Source organism: Moschus berezovskii, chromosome 8 (genome assembly GCF_049115385.1).
Source record: "Moschus berezovskii isolate FMDL1 chromosome 8, NW_MosBer_1.0, whole genome shotgun sequence".
NCBI classification, from domain to species: domain Eukaryota; kingdom Metazoa; phylum Chordata; class Mammalia; order Artiodactyla; family Moschidae; genus Moschus; species Moschus berezovskii.
Genome location: NC_142467.1, coordinates 107,328,873 through 107,350,135, shown reverse-complemented (window position 1 = coordinate 107,350,135; position 21,263 = coordinate 107,328,873). Strand labels below are relative to the sequence as shown.

The following is a 21,263-nucleotide window of genomic DNA, read 5'->3' as shown; positions in this document are numbered from 1 at the left end:
GCATGGCAACCCAGTCCAGGATCCTGGCCTGGAGACTCTCATGGACTCTAGTGGCAGGCTGTGGGGCGTGGGTTTGCAAAGAGTCGGACATGACTTAAGCGATAGAGCATGCGTGCATGCGTGGCAGTAGTGTTGAACTAGTAAGTTACACCCACCCACGTGCTTTGAGGAGGCAAGGGGCACATGGGGGTGGGGCGCCTTGAGGCTGCTCCCGCCCTTCCTTCCTTCAGAGCCTCTCAGTGCCCCCGCTGATCTCAGGCCCCCAGGCCTTGGCCTCCCAGAGCTCTCCAAGAGGGGCATGGCCAGGAGCAAGCAGCCTGTGTGGGTGTGGTCCCTAGGAAACTGGGCTGAATATTGAGGGGTATCAGGTGGGAGGTTCCTCGGGCTCTTGACTCCTGGAGCTCAGGGCCACGCCAGCCAGGCTCTTCTTTCCTCCCTCGTGTTTGCCCTGGGCCGCCTGGGCACTCTCCTCTCGGGCTGCATGGGGCAGCTGGGGGGTGGCCTGGCACGATGCCTCTTCAGAAGCTGACAGCATCTGCTGCTCTTAGGAGCATGACCTGTTTGGTGGGCAGAGGTCAGGGTCAAGTGTCACTGATACTGACGACCCAGCGCTGCTCTGCACATCTTTTTTTTTTCCATGTTTAGGTTGCTCCCTCCCTGAAGAACGCCCTCATTACAACCACTTTTCATGCCATGGGTCTCATGGCAAGGAGAAATGAGGTCTTAGGGTGTTCCTCTTGTTACAGGCTGGGTGTGGGGGCTCGTGTTACCCAAGGGGCTGCAGCCTTCCTTTAGAACAGCTTGTTCTAAACTTGTGCCTGAGTGGAGCACGCTTGTGCTTCCAGGGTCTGCCTGGCCCCCATGGCTTTGCTCTGCAGACAGGCACTAGGGCTTCTCGTTGCAGAGGCCTTTCTTCGTCGCGGAGCGCCAACTCAAGGGAGTGTGCACTTCACTGGGTGCAGCACTCGGGCTCTGGAGCACGAGCTCCGTGCTTGTGGCACATGGACTTAATTGCTCCTCAGCATGTGAAATCTTCCCGGACCAGGGATCACACCTGTGTCCCCTGCCTTGGCAGGCGGATTCTTAACCACTGGGCCACCAGGGAAGCCCTCAGCTGTTTATTTGGATGCTTCCTCCGTGCTTTCAGTCCCCATGTGTAGCGGCGTAGTCCTGGCCTGTCCGAGGCAGAGTCTGGATGTCCCAGTGCAGGATGAGGCCTGGACCCCACATGGCCTTGAAGTCAGTCCCCTGACCTGCCCTGCCCTGGCCTGGCCTCCCCTCCCCCAGGGCATAGCCTAGATGGCCCCAGCCTCGGTCTGTCTCACAGGCGGTGCACTTTGCCTGTAGTTGGTAACCTGCTCGGCCAAGTGCTCAGCCTTCTGTGTCCTTCACATCCAGCCACAAGCTTCCTCTGGTTGTCTCATGGCCTTTCATCACTTCCAAGGGGCCAGGGCTTCTGCCTCCCTCCCTCGCAGACCCTCCTGTTTCCGGGTCTGGGATTCTGCCCCGATGCTGAAGGGACCCAGCTCTTGGAGTGTCTCTCCCAGGAGAAGGCTTTGGACGTCTCTCTGCCACAGCTCCACACCTGGGTGGCCAGCACACTAGTGGGCAGTTAGCCACATCTAGCCTTCTCGATTGGAAGGAGCTTTCCTTCCACATTGAAGGTCTGGCCGAGGATGCTTCATCAGTCCCCTCCCTGGCCTGCGCGTCCCTGTGGCCACAGGGTGGTCTGGAGGGCGCCCTGGCAGTCCGAGCGCTCGCCTGGCCCTCTTTGTCCTCTGTGCGGCTGAGAGGCCTCAGCATGCTCCCGCAGCTCCCGCAGTCTGCCCTTGGGGGCCGTGCTCCCACTCCATTCACTGCTGTCCTCCTGGTTGTTTATTTTTATTTCTTCTACTTTGGGGAGATTTCTTCAGCTTCTCCCATCTGTTTCTCTTTTTGCCATCATTTCTAGTTCCCACGGTGCAACCATCACCTCCATCTAGTTCCAAACCATTTACCCCAAAAAAATCCAACAACCTGCATTAGCAGTCACTCCGCATCCCCCCTTCCCCAGCCCCTGGCAGCCGCTAATCTACTTCTGGTTGGATTTGCCTGTTGTGGACACTTCTGATCAATGGGATTACGTGCCATGTGGCCTTTTGTGTCTGGCTTCTTTCACTCATTATCATGTTTTCAAGGTTTCTGCACATTGCAGCATGCGGCAGAGCTTCGTTCTTTTCTACAGCCAGGTTTTTGGTTCTTTTCTGTAGTCTGTTGTGTGTGAGTTTTTGCTTATTCATTTTTCTGTCAGTGGACATGTGAAATGTTCTCACCTTTTCGGGATTGTGTACAGTGATGCTGTGGAGGACACAGATATAACTGACACTGATTTCCAGTTCTCTCAAATATGTCCTGAGGAGTGTAATTGCTGGGCCTATGGTAATCCTGTGTTTAACTTTCTGAAGAGCTGCCAAACTCTTTTTCGGAGTGGCTGCCCCATTTTACATTCCCACCAGCAGTGCCCAATTCCAGTTTTTCCACAGCCTCACTGACACTTGTTATATAAATATATATTTTAAAATTCTAGCCGGTGTGAAGTGGTATTTTATAGTGGTGTCGATTCGAGTTTCCCTGGATGAGCAGTGAATGATGTTGAGTATCTGTTCATGCGGTTATTGGCTATTTGTATATTTTCTTTGGAGAGATGTGTATTTCAGGTCATTGTCTTTCTGAGGCTATTAAGGCCAGTGTGTTTCTGGTGGATTTAACATTTTCATCCTCTTAGAGTTTCTGTTTCGTTTCTTTTTTAAAATTAATTTATTTGTGACTGTGCTGGGTCTCTGTTGCTGTGTGGGCTCTTCTCTAGTTGCGGCGGAGGGGGAGGGCTGCTCTCCAGTTGCCGTTCTTGGGGTTCTCATTGCGGTGGCCTCTCCTGTCGTGCAGCACGGGCTTTGGGGCTCAGGCTTCAGTTGTGGCACGTGGGCTTGCTTGCTCTCTGTCCTTTCAAATGCATAGTCTTGTCTGCTTCAGGACCTGACAGTTGTTGCCTGGGAGCTGGGGTGCCGCCTCCACGGAACTTGCCTGTTGGCAGTTCAGCCTCCCTGGTAGCGCTGAGGCATCTCTGTGTCCCTCCACAGGCCCCTGTTTCCTCTCCTCTGGAGGCCATGCTTCTGTCCATCCTTGTGGCCCGAGCAACCTCCTGGCCTCCTGGGGAAGGCCTGGGCTCCCTTACTCCTGAACATGCTGGGGGTTCCCTTTGCAGCTGCCCCCTGGCAGGCCAGGCCCCAGAGCAGGGCTGCTGACAGACAGCCTGGAGGGCCCCTCCACTGAGGTTCTGAGGCACACACTGTGGGCCTGCGGGCTCTGCAGCCCAGGACTCGGTTTCCTTGGCTCCTCCAGGACAGTCATCGCTTGTGCTTCTGCTTTCCGTGTTGAGTAGTAGCATTGCCGTCTTTTTTCCCTTTCTCTTTTATGCCTTTTTAGTGGGGACTTGAGAGAGAATGGACGTGAACACGTGATTCTCTGTCTTTGACTGAAAGTTCTGGTTGCTTCCACAGGGGTGGACAGTAGACTTGGAACCTTCCTTTCTTCTCTCCTTGCATTTCAGGCCTCTGTGGGGAGTGCAGCATCCGGAGTCTGGAGTGCAGCTGAGGGCTAGGGAGGTGCTCTCCTGGTCACCGGTTGGAGCAGCAGACGTGGCCCGGGACCTCAGCTCAGCTTCCTGCAGGGCGTAGGGGGCCAGCTGGGGGCCTGGGCTCCCCTGAGACTCTCAGCCTCTAGGGGTCCGAGAGGCCAACCCCCCCAGCCAGGGTGACTCTCAGGGCCTCCGTTTTTCTGTCAAGTGTCGGGGCGTCTCTTCTCTCGTTCCTGGCTGCGCTGTTGAGTTCAGATTCCGGTGGCCTGCTGGCTGCTCCCGCCGTCCCTGGAGGGCCTGGGGCCTGGCTCCCAGGAAGATGGGGGCTGAATCGGGGGGGAGTCCTCCCAGTCAGAGCAGGCCTCTCAGACCTCTTGCGTTCTGTGTCTGCAGTGAGCGTTGTTTATAAAAGTCAGGACCAAATGATTTTTTAAAAAGGGCCAACACCCAATGTCTGTAGCTCCCATGGGGACACAGCATGGACCCTGAGTGTCTGGTCAGTTTCGCACCAGGGGTCCTTGGTATCCATGGTCATGGAAGTTGAGATGAGTGTCTGGTCACCTGACCCTTCTCTGGGCACAGAGCATCCAGTGTGACAGTGAGACTGAGGCCGTGGCCACAGGGCAGCTGTGGACGCACCAGGACGGGGTGTGCTCAGACTGCTCTCTGCCTGCCAGGCGTGCCCGTCGCACCCAGCCCTGCCCTGCTTCAGCGGGGAGTCAGGCCCTCCCCAAGACACTGGGTGCAAGTGGGACAGCATGGTGTCAGTGCAGAGGTGGGTGGGCCTGGGTGCGCCTCACAAGGAGGGCATTGCTTCGGGGCCCTCCAACCTACCTTGCTTCTCCTCTGCAGGAAACTGTGTCAGCCACAGAGCACAGGTGGCCTCCCTGGGGACCTTGCTGCCAACAGTCCTCCAGGCGAGCATGGGAGCTCAGCCTCGCCCCCTCAGGTAGGAGCGGCTGGCAGGGAGGGTGGGTGGGATTCAGCAGAGGCAGTGGGCCTGACCTTGCTTCTCTGGGAGCCTGTTTGGCCTCTGAATCAGGGCTGGCTAGTTTTCTCAAAGGCATAAGCAGCTGACTGGGGACTGGGGGTCCCAGGCCTGGAACCTGGATAGGTGCCTTGGGTTACCTGTCAGGGTAGTGTGGCTGAGGGCGCACGGGCCACTGGCCACTCTGTGCTTTCTCTGTACACTGGAGGCCTCTGACTCCCAGGGCTGCTCTAAAAATCACTGTGTCCCCCAGTGGGATCTGCCATAGTGGGAAGGGCGTGCAGGGAGGGCCTTGCTGTCAGGGGCTTGATCTTCAGCAGTGCGGTTCCTCACCATTGTTGGAGCTGTTCGGTGAAAGCTGTCTCCTCCCACTGCTTGCTCTGACCAGTGAGTCCCGTGTCTCCGTCCCCTGCTTGGCCAGCTGCTCTCCTCCCCACTCTGCCTCCCCCTGGAGGCATCTGGCCTAGGTCCTGAAGCCTCCCAGGGCACCCCGTGGCTGGGGTGTGGAGGGAAGGGCCTCACTCCACTCTGGTCCACACTGCCGCACGCTGGGCCCAGGCCAACTGGTCTGATCTGGCTCCATTCCTCTGCTCTGGCCTTGCCTTCCGGACCTCAGTCTTCTCCTCTGTGAATGGGGCTGAGGCCTGTGCCATGTGAGGGGGTGCCGTGGGGATTCAAGGGTCCTGGGGAGGACGGTCCTGGCCTGCGGGGTCTGCTCTGTGTCACTCAGACTGGGCTCCGTTGCTCTTACTGTCATCGGCGGGGGGGGGGGTGTGCTGAGCACAGTCATGTTTTAGACCAGTTCCCAGGAGTGGCCCTTATGGGCTGAAGCTGGTCCACTAATGGCCCAGCTGCCCTTTCCCTGCCCTGCTGGCGCGTGGCCCCGCCGGGTCCCTAGGCAGGCAGGCCCCAGGAGTGCCAGACCTCTCAGGCCTGCTGTGGTGTTCGCGCGCCACCTTGTGGTCGAAGTGGCCCCTGCCTGTGGGCACTGGTTTCCTCAGGGCCTGTGGTGGGGATACTGGTCAGCTCAAGTTTGGCCTGTTGCCGCCCAGCCTCTCCCTGGGGCACACAGTAACTCCAGGCACAGGCTCACTCCTGAAATTCTCTCCTTTCCGTCACAGAAACGGCCGCAGCCTCCTGATTTCATTGACCCTCTGGCCAACAAGAAACCCAGGATATCGCACTTCACCCAGAGAGCTCAGCCCACAGTCAACGGGAAGTTGAGCACGACCCTCGGCCGCGAGGGCCTGCTGCCCACCCCGGGCCCACTGGCTGGTACAGACACCCACCTGCCCCTGCGACTGGAGCCACCACGGGCCCACGACCCCTTGGCCGACGTCAGCAACGACCTGGGCCACAGTGGCCGGGACTGTGAGCGTGGGGAAGCGGCCGCCCCAGCCCCTACTGAACGCCTCAGCATGCCCCTGCTGACGGACTGTGCCCAGCCCAGCAGGCCCCATGGCGGCTCCTTGCATGGCAAATCCAAGAAGAAATCCAAGAAGCACAAAGACAAGGAGAGGGCAGCTGAGGACAGGCCCCGGGACCGGCCACTCAGCCAGAGGCCAGGCCCCCTTGGAGCCCCTCCAGTTGCCCCACCAGTCGCCCCGGGTAGGTGCCAAGAGGTCGAGGGACAGAGGGCTCTGCAGAAGGGGCGTCACTGGGGGCCTGAGCACTGTCCCTGTTCCCGCACACCCTCATTCCACAGGGTGCCGAGAGGGCCGCCTCCTGAGTCCCTCCCTCCCACCCTTAAGGCCCTCTGCATCCTCGCACTGGCTCACGTGACTGCCCAGGAGGTGTTCTCGAAGCCTACTACAGCCAGCTGTGTGCCAGGCCAGCCCTGGGGGCCAGGGGCACGGAGCCTGGTGGAGCTGAGGCTCACAGGAGGGGTATTTCACAGGGAGCGGAACAATTCCAGGGCCCAGTTCTGGCTTCCAGGAGATCTCAGACACAGCACACAGCAGGGGTCTGGGACTCAGGGATGGCTGCGGGGGCACAGGACTTGGTGGGGAGGGGTCCCTAGATTACTGTGGACCTGCTGTGACCTGCGGAGCAAAGCTTTGAGCCTGCAGAGAGAGGGTCTGAGAGGCGGGTCCAGGAGGAGCTGGGAGACTTGTCCACTGAACAGCAGTTGGTAAGAGCCAGAACAGGGTCTCGCACTTGCAGCCTGTAGGGAAGCAGGCACTCCAGAGACCCTCAGCTGGATGAGGGGTGTGAGGCTGCTGGGATTGCACGCTGACCAGGGAAACCTTCCAGGGCCTGGGGTTCATAGGGGCGGAGTCCTCACCCCCAGAGCCTCCCCACTCCCAGTTAGAGCCCCAGGCATCTGAGCTGAGCACCCCCTGTGGCTACTGGCAACCCCAAAATAACCCTGGAGGCTGCAAATAGGGAAATGGTTTCTGTAGGGTCTTAAGAATTATCATTCGGGAGACATAGGTTCAGGTGACCTCGAGAGAGAGCGTTCTCAGGAAGAACAAGAGTTGGGTTTATGAAGACCAAAAGCCTTGAGTTTGTTAAAGGTTTCTGATGAGAACGGTTTAACTCTGACGCAAGTCAGACAAGTCAGAAAAATATTTGTTTTAGGTTAGGGGTCCAGTAAGTCGACAGTATCACACGTGGTTTGAGGGTGGGGGTCTGAAAAGTCAATCAGCTATCACGAGTTCCTGGCAGATGACTTCATGGGGTCAAAAGGTCAGATTCCATGCAGGCTGAGCCGTGCACAAGTCACACTTCCTTAATGGCTTCTTGATTCCGTTTTTAGAGAGCTCTCTGAGCATTACTGACTCCATTATGATTTTCTCTCACATAATTTAACCTAATTAGCAGGTCACAGCAACAGAGGCGCAGCCCTGCCGGCCATGTGGGCCATTTCACCTGCTGCAGCTTTCAGATATTTCCTCAGGAGGATTCCCCGCAGGGGGCATTCCTGGATCAGGGGTGGAGCCCCTGCTCCTTAAGGCTTTTGAATTTGTCCCTCAGCTGTCCTCCAGAAAGGCCATGCCAGCTCCTCACTCTGCAGCTGGAGACCGGGTCCAGGGTCAGTCTGATGAAGACAGACCTTGCAGCTCCATCAGTCCTCTGGGACCCCTCAGCCCTGCTGCATGCTAGGCTTCCCGGAGCGGAAGGGAGCCTGGCTCCCTGAGCATAGGCCATCTAACCTGGGTCCCTCCCAGGGACACAGACCTGAGCAGCTGGGCTCAGGGAGCCATCTGTCCCAGACAGGAGAAGTGAGGTTCCACATGCTCTGGCAGGGTCCGGGGAAGTAGGACTGTGGGGCCAGGCAGCAGACCAGTCTGGGAAGATGCTGCCCAGACCAGCCCCACATGCAGGGCTCAGAAGGCTTTGGCTCCTGCCCAGTGTGTGTCAGCCACAGGCAGCTTGGCCCCAGGCCAGGGTGAGAAAGAGGTTTGGGATCAGGAAAGCCAGGGAGTAGGGGCCCCAAGCGGGGGGAAAAGGACAAGTGAGGCACCAGAAGTTCGATATGGCACCAAGTGATCCACCTTAACTGGCCTCTCTGGCAGCTCAGATGATAACGGTAATAGGTGGGTGGGAAGCCTAGCTTTCCTCCCAAGCTCCCACCACACACAGCCTCTTGCCATGGCTCTTTCCTGGGTGGGGTTTGTGCAGGCTAGAGCTACGCACCCGCCTTTAACAACAGCGTTGTTCTCTGAACGTTTCCCCTGCCTCGCTGGAGAGGGCTCCAGGTCAGCACCCAAGTGCAGAAGCTCCCTCACCCTTGTGTCCTGTGAGGTAGCCCACCCTTCTGCATGCTGCTATCCCCCTCTCTGGCCCTGTGGTCCCAGCCCTGCCCTGTGATTGCCTCTGAGCCTGACAGGCGTGGTAGCCTTTTCTGGTCGGGCAGACTCCTCAGCTCAGCCCTCCCGCCCCCCACTCCGCCAAGGCCCCCCCACTCCGCCACCTTCCTCCCCCTGTGCTGCGGGCCCACTCCTGGGTCCTCGACCCACCCTCGTGCCTGCCCCCAGCGCTCACTCAGACTGTGGACCCCACCTGTGGCCCAAGGGTGCCTTTCTGGCCAGGCCACGTGCTGGGCAGGGGCGTGCTTTCGTTCATCTAGGCCAAACTCAGGCCTCCTGATCCCCGTGTGGAAACTGGGGCACCCTCTCTCATTGGCACCCAGACCTGGGTCCTTCAGGGTAACCCTGCAGACATCACTGCACCCACTGCCCTGGGAGGGGGCACACGGGTGGGAAGCAGCTGGGCTGGTGCAGGGGTATCTGGGTGTGGGCCAGGAGTGGGGCCCACAGAGGCTTGCCACAGGCTGGACCCCAGTGGCGTCCTGCTAGGTCCATCTGATTCTCACCCTCAAAGTGATGCACCCCAGGATACCTGATGTGCCTGGGCTGTGGGAGGTGGGAATGTAGACTAAATCTGCATGTTTGTGCCTATTGGGCTGCATCCCAGGTAGGCCACGGCCTTTTCAGAGGCAGCACCCGGATGGGGGTGTGGGTGGGCTCCATCCGTTGGTGGGAATCTCCCCTTGCACTGGATGGTGTATAAAACCACACGGGGGCTCATCAAACCGCTGATCCACTGGAGGGCTGCTTTCCTCCAAGAGAGGCACCAAAATAGGCACTCAGCATACGCTGCGGAGATAACATTGCTTGTGTCTTGGGGTTAAAAAGGTCATCTGGAAGAAGTCCCCAGGGAAAAGGAGCAGACTGTAGCCCGGGCAGGCCTCGGGCACTGTCTCAGGACAGTCTCGGGTCACAGTCCCAGGGCTGTCCCTCTGATCTCGCGGTCCTGGGTCTGCTGGGAGGATGGGTGGGGGGGTGGGGTGGGGGTGGTCAGGCCAGGGACCAGAGCTTGCAGGGCCTGCAACTCCCCCACAGGGAGAGAAGGGCGAAAACCTTGGCAGCCATCCGACTTTGTCCTGTATGGCCCGAGAATGGTATGCCCCCGGGACTCAACTGGCCAGGGGTCACTGGTTTTCATCTTCGTGGCCTTCTACGTGAGGTCAGCAAAGGCTCTGGACGAGCTTCCCAGGCTTTGGCCCTGCAGTGAACCCGTCCTTTTGGGTGCTTGCTGAAAACCGCACCCACAATGCCATCTCTGCACGGCTGTGCTCTGGGGACACACACCATGCTGGCTCACCACCTCTCCCATGGGCAGGGGGCACTTCCAGCTCCAGGCAGCCTCTCACAGTGGCCAGATAGTACTCGCCCTGACTCACGCCTCCTCTGCCCATCCTGGATCCCTCTGCGTGGCCTACCCCCTGAGGCCTTCAGACAATAGGGCATCAACCTTCTGTAGATCTCATCACAGACACACAAGGTACGGACTCAGCAGATAGATTTTCTCTTTGTAGGTTTAAACGGGACCTGCAGCAACTCAAGTGTCCCCACGTCGACCTCGGAGACGCCTGACTACTTGCTGTGAGTACTTCCCTCGCCTGCTCCTCCCCAGCCCCGACCCTGCAGGTCAGCAGAGGCAGCATGGACCCCGTGGCTGTGTGTGTGTGTTCCTGTCTGTGTGCACGTGCGTGTGCTGACTTGACTCCACAGCTGTGTGTGTATTCCTGACGGCCAGTCTGCTCGGAGTCAGGGCTGCTTCCAGTGTGGGACTGGCCACATGGCTGTGGACGCTTCCAGGCTCTCTGCTGCAGCCCCCTAAGCCCCTCCGGCCCCTCTCTCCCGTCTCCCCAGGAAATACGCCACCATCTGCTCCTCGGAGCAGCGCCAGAGCTACAAAAACGACTTCAACGCCGAGTACAGCGAGTACCGAGACCTGCACGCCCGCATCGAGCGGGTCACGCGGCGCTTCACGCAGCTCGACGCCCAGCTCCGGCAGCTCTCACAGGGCTCTGAGGAATACGAGGTAGCGCCTGCCCGGGGCCTGCGTCCTCAGATGCGTCCCCTCCTGTTCTGGGCGGGGGCGCTGCCCGCCCCTCTTTCCCACTCCGAGTGATTCAGGCCTGTTCAGGGAGCTCCGCCGCCTCAGCCATGAGGCTGGGCAAGACCAGCGCTGTAGGTGGGAGGTGACCATGGGGCTGGGGGTGGCCTCAGCAGTGGAGATAGCCAGGAAACCAGGGGTTGGGGTGCGTGCGCCCCCCCGCCCCCAGCACCTGGGGGCTTCTCTGCAGCCCTCTACTGCGTCACCGGAGAACTCTCAGCGCTGCCCCCCAGCAGGAGGGAGCTGCCACAGCTGCCCCAGCCGCCTCCCCAACCTGGGGCCCTGGAGTTTGCCAGCCATCCCGAGTGGGACCTCACCACAGGGGGCTTGGTCCCTGCAGGGGGCCTCGGGACCCCTTTCGGAGCTGGTTACCTGATGGCAGGGCCAACCCTGATGAGCCGCGGTGCTGGGCTCTGTCTCCCTGGTGGAGGCCAGGGTGATTTCCTGAGGAGATGGCTTGTGATTGGAGGCACAGTGGGGGAATCTGAGGGTCTCAGACAAGCCAGACCCCCCTAGCACCCCCATCCTCCCTCCTCCTTGCAGCCCCCTCAGGTGGTCAGGGGGCCTCTGCGCTTGGCCTCAACCTGGGCACCGGCCAGCTGGGTGCGAGGGAAGGCCCCTTCCCACCTGCTCTCTGCCTTCCCCCTGCCGCCATCGCGTGGCCTTGTGCGTGTCCCCAAGTCGCACCCTTGGCCCTGCTTCTCCCCCAGCCTGCGCCCAACCCCCCTTCTGTACTCCTTCAGGCCATCACACCACAGCTGGGCCATTGTCCCCAAGCATGCAGTGACCTGGCAGGTCACCGTTACTAAGGAGAAGGGGTCACGCTGTTGGGATATTCTACAGATGATGCATTGTTCACTTTTTCTTTCGTTTTTCATCCAGACTACTCGTGGGCAGATCCTTCAGGAATATCGAAAAATCAAAAAGGTGAGCCTGCATCCCCTTGTGGGGCTTAGGGCGGGGTGGGATCGGGTGAGTGGCGCCTCGGTCTGCAGGAGGAGGCAGGGTGGGCAGGCAGGCGGGCCTCCCTGGTTGGTCTCAGGTCCTCGGAGTAGCTCCTCCCCTGCCGATAGCTGAGCAGCTTGAGTCTGCCCTGGGCGCTCGGGAGCCCCCTCCCCTGAGCACCCCTGCACACTCTCCCACTGTTGGTGGGCACAGCCCCAGGCCCTTTGCAGCTCCCTCAAAGGTCTGGGGGAGGAAGCATAGTTCCCCACCCCATCCTGGCCCCGTCTGAGTCCTTCACCGCTTGAGTCAGGGAGGAACCGCGGTCTCGTGGGCTCAGGCCACCCCACCCCAGGCTCCCTGACCGTCTCCTGGGACCTGGAGCCACCACAGCAGCTCTCATTCCTAGGGCCAGTGTGTTGGGGGTGGTTCCCACCGGCCACGCCCCAGCCCAGCATGGAAGCTGCGTGACCACCTCCCCCTAGCCGTGACCCTGTTTCCCAGGGTGGAGCCCTGTCAGGGTGTGAGGGCTCTGGCCTGCGAGTGGGACCGGGGGCAGCCAGGCGGGGCGGCTTGGGTTGGCGTTGGGCTCTCCGCCCGGGCCCTGTGGATGAGGCTCACCCCACCCGCTCTCTCGTAGACCAACACCAATTACAGCCAGGAGAAGCACCGCTGCGAGTACCTGCACAGCAAGCTGGCCCACATCAAGAGGCTTATTGCCGAGTATGACCAGCGACAGCTTCAGGCCTGGCCTTAGCCCCGGGCCTCGGGGCAGGAGGTCCCGCTCCACCAGCCAGGCCGGCTCACCTCACCGCTGACTGTCCTGGATGGTGGGGGAGCTGGGGGCAAGGGGGAGCTAAAGACAAGAAAACAGATTTATTTAACACAATAAACGTGAGGAAGAATCCAGTCATCTGAGCCAGCGGCACGGGCTTTCAGGGGAGCCCACGCAGGCCTGGCCACTCACAGGTCACACAAACCCAGGAAGGGTATCCAGCTCCTCCCAGGCCCCCTACACCTCCTGTGCAGCCCCCCTGCCTAGGACGGGCTCCCCAAGAAGCCCACCTCCTCGCCAGCCGCCCCACAGGGGGCTTCAACTTTTTGTCAGAGAAAGACTCCAAGGCCGGCCTGCCTGCTTGCCTTTTCTAGTTTTATACAAAGACAGGCTACTGCTGACAAGACTCGAGTCTATTTTTGTACGAAAGAAAAAGCATCTTTTTTCTACACCTGTGCCTCCTCTCAGTGGACGCCCAGGTCTAGACGCTGCCCTGGGTCCTCTCTGCAGTATTACAGATGCTCCGGAAGTCTGGCCTGGCCTCTGTGAGCTTGGAGGAGGGAACCAGTGGGGGTGCCGGGGGCCCTCTCCCGCACTGGTCTCCCTCACACACCACCTCTCCCTGGCTCGGAGTGGGGCGGGCTCGGCAATGCAAGCCCTGCAGCTCTATTTGGAAAACTCCAGCTGGCCCAGGAGCAGCTGCTGGGAGCCACCAGGCCCGCCTTGCTATTCCAGGCCTTCAGCTGTCGGGGGTCACCGGGAGCTTCTGTGCTTGTGGCCCGCGCTCTGCAGCACCAGCGTCGGATTTTATCTCACTGTCTCCACTCTCCCCTCTGCTGCTGCTCCTCACTTCGTCCTGCTGAGGCCAGGTGGTCTCCGTGTTCTTGACCTCGCTCCGCCCCTCAGCCCCACGTATGGGTTCTGGGGTCGTCTTTGCAGAGCCACCACGGGGTTCGCACTCAGGGAGGGGCTGGGGGTCGAGGGAGCCAGGGAACCCCTGGAGAGTGAGCTCAGAAACGGTGCCTGATCCCCCCTCTCTGGGGGTGCTGGCCCAAGGACACCCCAATTGCTGCTTAGTCACTGTGCCTAGTCTAATGTCCCTGAAAGCGTCAGGGGGCGTGTGTGTGTATGTGTGTGTGTGTGTGCGCGCGTGTGGGGCCAAGCGTCAGGGGGCGTGTGTGTCTGTCTGTGTGTGTGTGCGCGCGCGCGTGCGCGGGGCCCCGCCAAGGCATGCTGGGGTCTAAAGCGCACGTTCACGTGAATTCAGAGCCACGTTCAGTGAAGCCACGATGGGGGAAGGCCGTGGGGCTGGTTGCAACCCCCAGCCCAGGGGTCCCTGTGGGGGGCGGGGGCAAGGGTTGCTGCCAGGATCCTAGTGAGGCAGGGAGAGCGGAAATGCTCACATAGACATGTCTATTTTATAAGCTGTAGGGGTGTCTCCTAATGGCTTTCCAAAGAGCAGTCCTGCCTGCAGTGCCCCCACCCCAGCGTCTCCGTGGGCCCCCGGGGTGCCTGGAGCACTGAGAAAGCTGATCCTTTATGTTTCAGTAGCTGTCGTTCTGTTTTTCATTTGGGATGGAGGAGGACAGGCTGAGCAGACCCTGGGACCCTGAGTTCTGTGGACAGCCATCTTTCACTCAGACTGGACACGCAGGCTCGGATGGCGTGGGATCACTCAAGGGGCCCCACCCCGGAGGGCCCACCTGCCCTCTGCCCTGGGGTCCAATTCAAGGGACTCTCAGTTGAATTTCCTCCTCCTCCTCATTGTTTTTTGTTATTTTCTCCTTTTAAGGAATTACGAAGCTAAGAGGAGTTTTGTGCTTGGGGCGGGGGTTGATGGACAAAAGTTCTAGCTGATTAAATATGGTCTAACTTATTGATACTGTTTTTTTTTTCTTTTAATATTGTACTGTGGAGAAAAACTATTTTGAGCCATGGAGTTGGTGTTTACAAGAACTTTTCACTTTTGCCAAAATGTTACAATTGAAAGACGTCTGCATCTTCAGTTTCCTAATATTTTCTTAAAAGATCTAGTGTCCTTTTTGTACACTAAACAGGTGAATGCTGATTTTTTTCAATCTACAATAAATTCACTGAACTGAATCTGTCAGCCCAAGCTGGGAGTATATATGTCATTCCCCAGGGGTCGGGGGGGACTGGTTCCGTCTTCGTCTTGGGGTGGGCTGGGGTCAGGAGGCCACCTGGCCATGGGGCAGCCGTGGTGGGGGGGCATGGGCTGAGCATGGAGAAAGCTTTCTGGGCAGCCTGCCACAGCCGCTGCCCAGGAATGAGGTTGGCAGGTGGAGGGTGGACCCGAGGCAGGGGGCCCTGCAGGTGCCAGAGCAGGAGACCAGCCGGCCTCCTCACAGGCAAGAACTGACAGGGACGGGAGGCGCAGGCAGTGGGGCGTCGTGGCCAGCACGCCAGCAGAGTGCTGCCGCTGCGGAGTGCGCGGAGTGGGCTGAGCCGGGCAGGGGCCCCAGGGCTCCCACAGGGCTAAAGCCCCCAGCCTTGGAGCCGCGTGCAGCAGGAGAGTGCTTTATCTGGACTCATGAGCTTTGGCTAATGGGAACGACAGTAACGGCACTGCTGGATGATTCCTCCCGGGCCGCATGCTGGCTTCGGGGTGGGGCTCCCCTTCCCCCCCATGGGGACGGGGGTACCGAACCTGAGGCCCAGTGGAGCCCCACAGGCTCAGGACACCAGCCGGAGAGCCATCCTTGCCCCGTGTTCCAGGTGAGGAGCAGAAGGCAGCAGGCAGTTTCTACCCTCCAAGGACACAGTGGAGGGGAATGTTTATTTTAGGAAGGAAAAACAAAGAATAAGACCAGGATTAAAGGGGTCCAGGGGTCAGGGACTGTGGGCCTTAGCCTCCCTGGTGGCCCTGCTGGCCAGTGGCCTTGGCCTGAGTTCTGAGGCGGCCCAGGAATCTGAGGGGCGCGGGAGGGGAGGTCAGGCAGGCCCTGCGGGCAGAGTGTACCCTGCTCCCTAGGCAGCCTGGCCACACTGTTCTAGTGGATAAATCTGTCCCCACACCCCTGCCTGCTTCAGCCTCGTCTCACCTCAGGCTCGCATTGCCCACCCGCCTCCCTCAGCCTTCCACCAGCCTCCCCCACAGCCCTGAGGCCACAGGCGTTTCCCTGACCATCCTTCCTGAGCCCAAGACACCCCAAGTCCAGGTCTCCAGGGGACTTCCCACCTTCACAACCCACACCATGGCCACAGGGCTCAGGGGTGCCCACCAGTCCCTGCCACTTGCTGGACAACATCTGCCAGCACCTGGATCCGTCAACCCCTCCCGTGCACTGGGCTCCGTCTGGGTGCTGGCACTCAGCAGTGACCGTGGCGGTTCTGCCCTTGCCCTTGGAAGCCTGTGGTCTGGTGGGATTGAGGGTCCCGGGTCATTCAGTGCTCACCCGCAGGCAGCACACTCGCCCCGTGTCACGTCCCCAGCTGGTCCCTACTAGGAGGAGTAGTTACTACAAGCAGTACTAGTAGTAGCCAAAACTACCCCAACACGGCCCCTCCAGGGAGCCTGCCTGGACCTGCTCACCCCTCCTGCCAGCGCCCCCCACAGGCTGCCCTGTGAATGCTGGGCTTCCCCAGGCCTGGGTCTCTTTACACAGTCCTGTGGTGTGACATGTGGCCTGGAGGACTCCAGCTCCTGCAGATTCTCCAGTACCAACTAGGGGTCGAACAGTTCCGTTCCCAGGTTATGGGGCTCAGGTCACCACTTCAGACAGCAGCCTCTAGTCCTTGGCCACCCATACTTCTGAACAACCCGCCATAAATCAGGGGTTCCCTCCCACCCCCTTGGAGGTTTGCCAGAATGGCTCACAGTGCTAAGCAGATACTTCAGCAGCTAAATGGAGGACAGCAGGGTGTGGGGAACAGCACAGGGCTGCCATGACTTCTCCAGTGTCACCCAGCATTTCCATGTTTTCGCCCGCACCCCATTGTTCAGGAGCTTTTACAAAGTTTCCATGATTGAATAAATCACTGGCCATTGATAAATTTTTTTTCCTTCTAATTTTAGGCCACACTGCTGGGCATGCGGGACCTTAGTTCCCTGACCAGGGATTGGACCCCAGCCCCCTGCAGTGGAAGTGCAGAGTCTTAACTACTGGACTGTCAGGGAAGCCCCTGGCAATTAGTGATCAAACTCAATCTCCAAGTCAGAAAGCAGGACGAAACCCAAATATTTATTATACCAAATGTCCTGTCCCCAGCCCTGAGGGTCTGCCTTGGTCCCCAAACTGCCTCCCTTTCCCTGCATCCAGCCCTTTTTCATCTGCCCCTGAAACCAGTCCCCCAGGTTTTTGTCTAGGTAGCTCTTCATATCTTTCTTTGATAAGAGATGTCTTCATTATCTCAAGACACCGTCCAGCAGCCACCTCTTCCAGGCAGCCTGCCCTGCCCACTGCTGCCTCTTAGGTCCCTCTGATTGGGAGTGCCCCTCTCACTTCTCTTTACTTATTCTTGGCTGTGCTGGGACTTCACTGTGGTGCTCAGGCTTTCTCTAGTGGTGGCGAGCCCGGGCTTCTCAGTGCAGTGGTTTTTCTTGTTGAGGAGCACGGGCTCAGTAGCTGAGGTGCACAGGCTTAGTTGCCTTGTGGCATGTAGAATCTTCCTGGACCAGAGATCCAACCCATGTCCCCTGCATTGGGAGGCAGATTCTTAACCCTTGGGCACCAGAGAAGTCCCCCCAGTTCATTTCTGACTCCCCCACAACTGGAGCCCCTTGAGGGCAAAGTCTGGACTAGTTTTAGAGCCCCCATTCCCCGAGGCCAGGCTCTGACCATGTTTCCTGCAAACGTTCCCAACTATCCACCTTTTGGGTCAGTTCCAGGGGTGGAAACTTTCCAGCCGGAGGAGGCCGCTTGTTTTGGAAAGTTCCTGGGGGAGCCGCCCCCGCCCGCCTGCCGGGTTCCCACGCTCCTTTATCGCTGGGCGCTTAGAGGGGCTCAGAGCTGTGCAGGCCAACTCCTCCCAGCTGGCCGCCTCTGCCCTGCCCATCGCCTTCCCTCGCTTCCCCACGGAGCAGTCTCTCCCCCCGCCCCCACCCCAGCCCTGCCCTTGATAGGCTTGATAGCCCTCCTGCTACAGGTGGGGACACCGAGAACTCACAGCCCCCCTTAACCCCTCTCCGGACGAGCCCTGTGGGAGTGGAGAGTCTGACCGCTGCTCAAGAAGGGGGAGGAAGAGAGAGCCTGGGCTGAAGGAGTGTCACGCTTTGAAATCCGATTCCTCGCTTAATCTTCTGCCTCAGTTTCCCTCGCCTTAGTTTCTCTAGAGACGCCCCCTCCTCCCACCCACCAAATAATGAGTTTCCCAGCCTAACTCAAACTCCTGCCTCGTGGCTGGGGCTTGGAGCTCCCTTACAGCTTTAAAGTCCCCTTTTGTACAGTGGGGATAGGAGGCCGGGGGTCCTAAGTGACTCACGGGGGCCGAATTAGGGCCGGGGGCCTGAGGCCCAGGTTATTTGCCCGGCCGGCCAAGAACCAGACAGCGGCGGAGGATCCGGGCCAAAAGGCCTCGAACCCGAGCCCAAGGTCTGTGCGCGCCCTCCCCCGCCGCGAGCGCCCCTCCTCCCGCGCGCGGGCGGAGCGAGGGGCGGAGCGGGGGTGGAGCCGCGGCTCTTTTCTCTGGAGTTCGCGCGCCCAGAGCCCTAGCCGTCTGCCGCTGCCGACTCCGCATCGGTGAGTGCCGCCCCGGGAGGGGTGCAGGCTCCCCGGGGACTGAAGTCGGCTTGGCCCGGCCAGTTCTTGGGACCCCGCTGACCTCCTGCCAACCCCGCGCCCCCAGATTGACGCGATGGAGGCCGCAACTGAGTTCGTGGTCGAGAGCCCCGACGTGGTCTACAGCCCCGAGACCATCGAGGCGCAGTACGAGTACCGGACGACGAGCGTCAGCCGCGAGGGCGGCGTCCTCAAGGTAGGCGAGGGGCCGTGCGGCGGGCCCCGGGGCTGGGGGAGTCAGCTAGCGCGGGGGGAGCGGGCACTGCCCAACGTCTGCGGCCCCCGGCCCAGTAGTAGCGGGCGGGGAGGGGCCTGCGGCCCCCGGCTCACCCCGCTGCCCGCCCCCCAGGTGCACCCCACGTCCACGCGCTTCACTTTCCGGACCGCCCGGCAGGTGCCCCGGCTCGGGGTCATGCTCGTTGGCTGGGGCGGCAACAACGGCTCCACGCTGACCGCTGCCGTGCTGGCCAACCGACTGCGCTTGTCCTGGCCCACGCGCACCGGCCGCAAGGTGGGGGGTCGGGTGGGGCTCGGTCGGAGAGCGGGCTTCGCTGGAATCCCTGCGGCGGGGGAGGGGCTCCAGCGGAGGAGTGGGCCCACAGGGGGCGGACTCCGGGCGGGGCTTCCACGGGGGGCGGGGCTCCCTCAGGGGTCTGGCGGGGGCGGAGCCTAAGGTGTGGGAGGGCTTCAGGGTGGGACCTCCCGAGCGGCGCGGCTTCCGCCTAAACTTGGAGCTCCGAGGGGAGGTGCCCAAAAGCAGGGCGGAGCTTGCGGGTGCCGGGCGGGGCCCTGGCCGGCTCGAGGCCCTCCCCACGCCACGCCCACCTTTCACTCAGCTCCCACTGCCGCCCCCCAGGAGGCCAACTACTATGGCTCGCTGACGCAGGCGGGCACTGTTAGCCTGGGCCTGGACGCCGAGGGCAAGGAAGTGTTCGTGCCCTTCAGTTCGCTGCTGCCCATGGTGGCGCCCGACGACCTCGTGTTCGACGGTGGGCGGTGCCCTGGGCCGGGGGTGGGGCGGGAGGCGGGGCCGAGGCTTGGGGCCGGGCCAAGCTTGAGGGTACCCCCCAGGCTGGGACATATCTTCGCTGAACCTGGCGGAGGCGATGCGGCGCGCACAGGTACTGGATTGGGGACTGCAGGAGCAACTCTGGCCACACATGGAGGCCATGCGCCCGCGGCCCTCTGTCTACATCCCGGAGTTCATCGCAGCTAACCAGAGCGCGCGCGCCGACAACGTCATCCCGGGCACGCGCGCGCAGCAGGTGCAGCCCCGCCCCGTGCCACTTGTTCTTCCCAGCCATTTGTCCCCCCACCCCCGCACCTGTTCTCCCTCTTTTGTCCCCTTGCTCCCATCCCGAGGGTCCAGCGCACTTGGGAAACTGAGTAGCCCACAGTTCGGAGGAGCCTGTACAACCACCTTTCACCTTCCCCATCCCCAGCTGGAGCAGATCCGTAGGGACATCCGCGACTTCAGGTCCAGCGCCGGCCTGGACAAAGTCATCGTGCTGTGGACAGCGAACACGGAGCGCTTCTGCGAAGTGATTCCGGGCCTCAACGACACTGCTGAGAACCTGCTGCGCACCATCCAGGTGGGTGCGCCCAGGGGCGTAGTGGGATCAGAGGTCAGCCCCCAAGGACTCCTTTGTGCTGACTCGCCCCTCTGCCTGCAGCTGGGCCTGGAAGTGTCGCCCTCCACACTCTTTGCCGTGGCCAGCATCTTGGAGGGCTGTGCCTTCCTCAATGGGTCCCCACAGAACACGCTGGTACCCGGCGCCCTTGAACTCGCGTGGCAGCGCCGCGTTTTCGTGGGTGGAGACGACTTCAAGTCGGGCCAGACCAAGGTCAAGTCCGTGCTTGTGGACTTTCTTATCGGCTCTGGCCTCAAGGTGTGTGGGCCTGTGGGATTGCTCAGCTCAGGAAGGGGAAGCCTGGACCCCCGAGGGCTGGGCTTCTGTGCTGCGAGGCATGCAGCTACCGCGGGTCCCCTTGTCCCCCCAGACCATGTCCATCGTGAGCTACAACCACCTGGGCAACAACGACGGGCAGAACTTGTCAGCGCCACCACAGTTCCGCTCCAAGGAGGTGTCCAAGAGCAGTGTGGTGGACGACATGGTGCACAGCAACCCGGTGCTCTACTCGCCGGGCGAGCAGCCCGACCACTGCGTGCGTGGGGCGCGGGAGTGGGGGCAGGGGCCGGGGTGAGGGTGCACCCAACCGAGGGGCCTGTGTGACCTCGTGCCGCCCCCCAGGTGGTCATCAAGTACGTGCCATATGTGGGCGACAGCAAGCGTGCCCTGGATGAGTACACATCGGAGCTGATGCTGGGTGGTACCAACACGCTGGTGCTGCACAACACGTGCGAGGTGTGGGGCGCGAGGGGGCAGGAGCAGCAGGGCGGCCGCCAGCCCGGCCACCTCCTGACCCGCTGGCCCCCTAGGACTCGCTCCTGGCCGCACCCATCATGCTGGACCTGGCCCTGCTGACTGAACTGTGTCAGCGAGTGAGCTTCTGCACCGACGTCGACCCGGACCCGCAGAGCTTCCATCCGGTGCTGTCGCTGCTCGGCTTCCTCTTCAAGGCACCACTTGCACCGCCCGGCAGCCCCGTGGTCAATGCGCTCTTCCGCCAGCGCAGCTGCATTGAGAATATCCTCAGGTGTGCCCCAGCCTTGGGGGTCCCCATCCACGGCCCGGATGTCCGCTGGAGGGGCTGTGCACAGGGCCTGGGGACTGCCCAGCAGTCTCCGGGTCTGGCCCCGCTGAGCCCTGATCATCCCCCAGGGCCTGCGTGGGGCTCCCGCCGCAGAACCACATGCTTCTGGAGCACAAGATGGAACGCCCTGGCCTCAAGAGAGTTGGGCCCTTGGCCACCGCCTCCCCAGTGCTTTGCAAGAAAGGATCTGCGCCGACTGCACCCAATGGCTGTACTGGTGATGCCAATGGGCACTCACAGGCTGAGGCACCCCAGATGCCCACCACCTAAGGCCATGGCCTTAGGAGTTATGGCTCCCCCATAACTCTTGCCCCCACTGCTCCCCAGGACCCGACCCTTCTAGGCCCCCGGAAGACAATAAAGTCAGTACCACTATGAGCCACATCTGTATTTTTGGCGCCTGCAACGCTAAACCCGCCCAACTCCAGCCCCATCTCCATTTTTCATCAGCAGACTCCTACCTCCCCTTCCCAACTCTGTTGCCCCAACCCTCCCGAACCGATCTCCGCCCCGTGGGAGTAGGGGGGAGAGGGAGTAGGGGGGAGAGGCGGGCGGCTCTGCCTAACCCGCTGGGCAACCCTTGAG

At 60.8% G+C, this 21,263-nt stretch overlaps 2 protein-coding genes across 2 annotated transcripts in view; both read left to right on the top strand.

Moving 5' to 3' along the window:
- ELL (elongation factor for RNA polymerase II) overlaps window positions 1-14,328 on the top strand; it is an 83,317-nt gene extending 68,989 nt beyond the window's left edge. The window contains exons 7-12 of the mRNA XM_055430683.2: window positions 4,466-4,562; window positions 5,723-6,209; window positions 9,925-9,991; window positions 10,262-10,433; window positions 11,391-11,435; window positions 12,091-14,328. Of these exons, the coding sequence (XP_055286658.1) occupies window positions 4,466-4,562; window positions 5,723-6,209; window positions 9,925-9,991; window positions 10,262-10,433; window positions 11,391-11,435; window positions 12,091-12,207 (985 nt within the window). The 3' untranslated portion in view covers window positions 12,208-14,328. The remainder of the gene's footprint in view (window positions 1-4,465; window positions 4,563-5,722; window positions 6,210-9,924; window positions 9,992-10,261; window positions 10,434-11,390; window positions 11,436-12,090) is intronic.
- Window positions 14,329-17,779: 3,451 nt separating this feature from the next.
- ISYNA1 (inositol-3-phosphate synthase 1) lies at window positions 17,780-21,045 on the top strand. The gene is made up of 11 exons (XM_055430684.2): window positions 17,780-17,924; window positions 18,031-18,159; window positions 18,313-18,474; window positions 18,820-18,952; window positions 19,035-19,228; window positions 19,406-19,555; window positions 19,637-19,852; window positions 19,965-20,129; window positions 20,216-20,329; window positions 20,404-20,621; window positions 20,747-21,045. The coding sequence occupies exons 2-11, from the start codon at window positions 18,040-18,042 to the stop codon at window positions 20,946-20,948; spliced, it is 1,674 nt and encodes a 557-aa protein (XP_055286659.1). The 5' UTR covers window positions 17,780-17,924; window positions 18,031-18,039; the 3' UTR covers window positions 20,949-21,045.
- The last annotated feature ends 218 nt before the right edge of the window (window positions 21,046-21,263 follow it).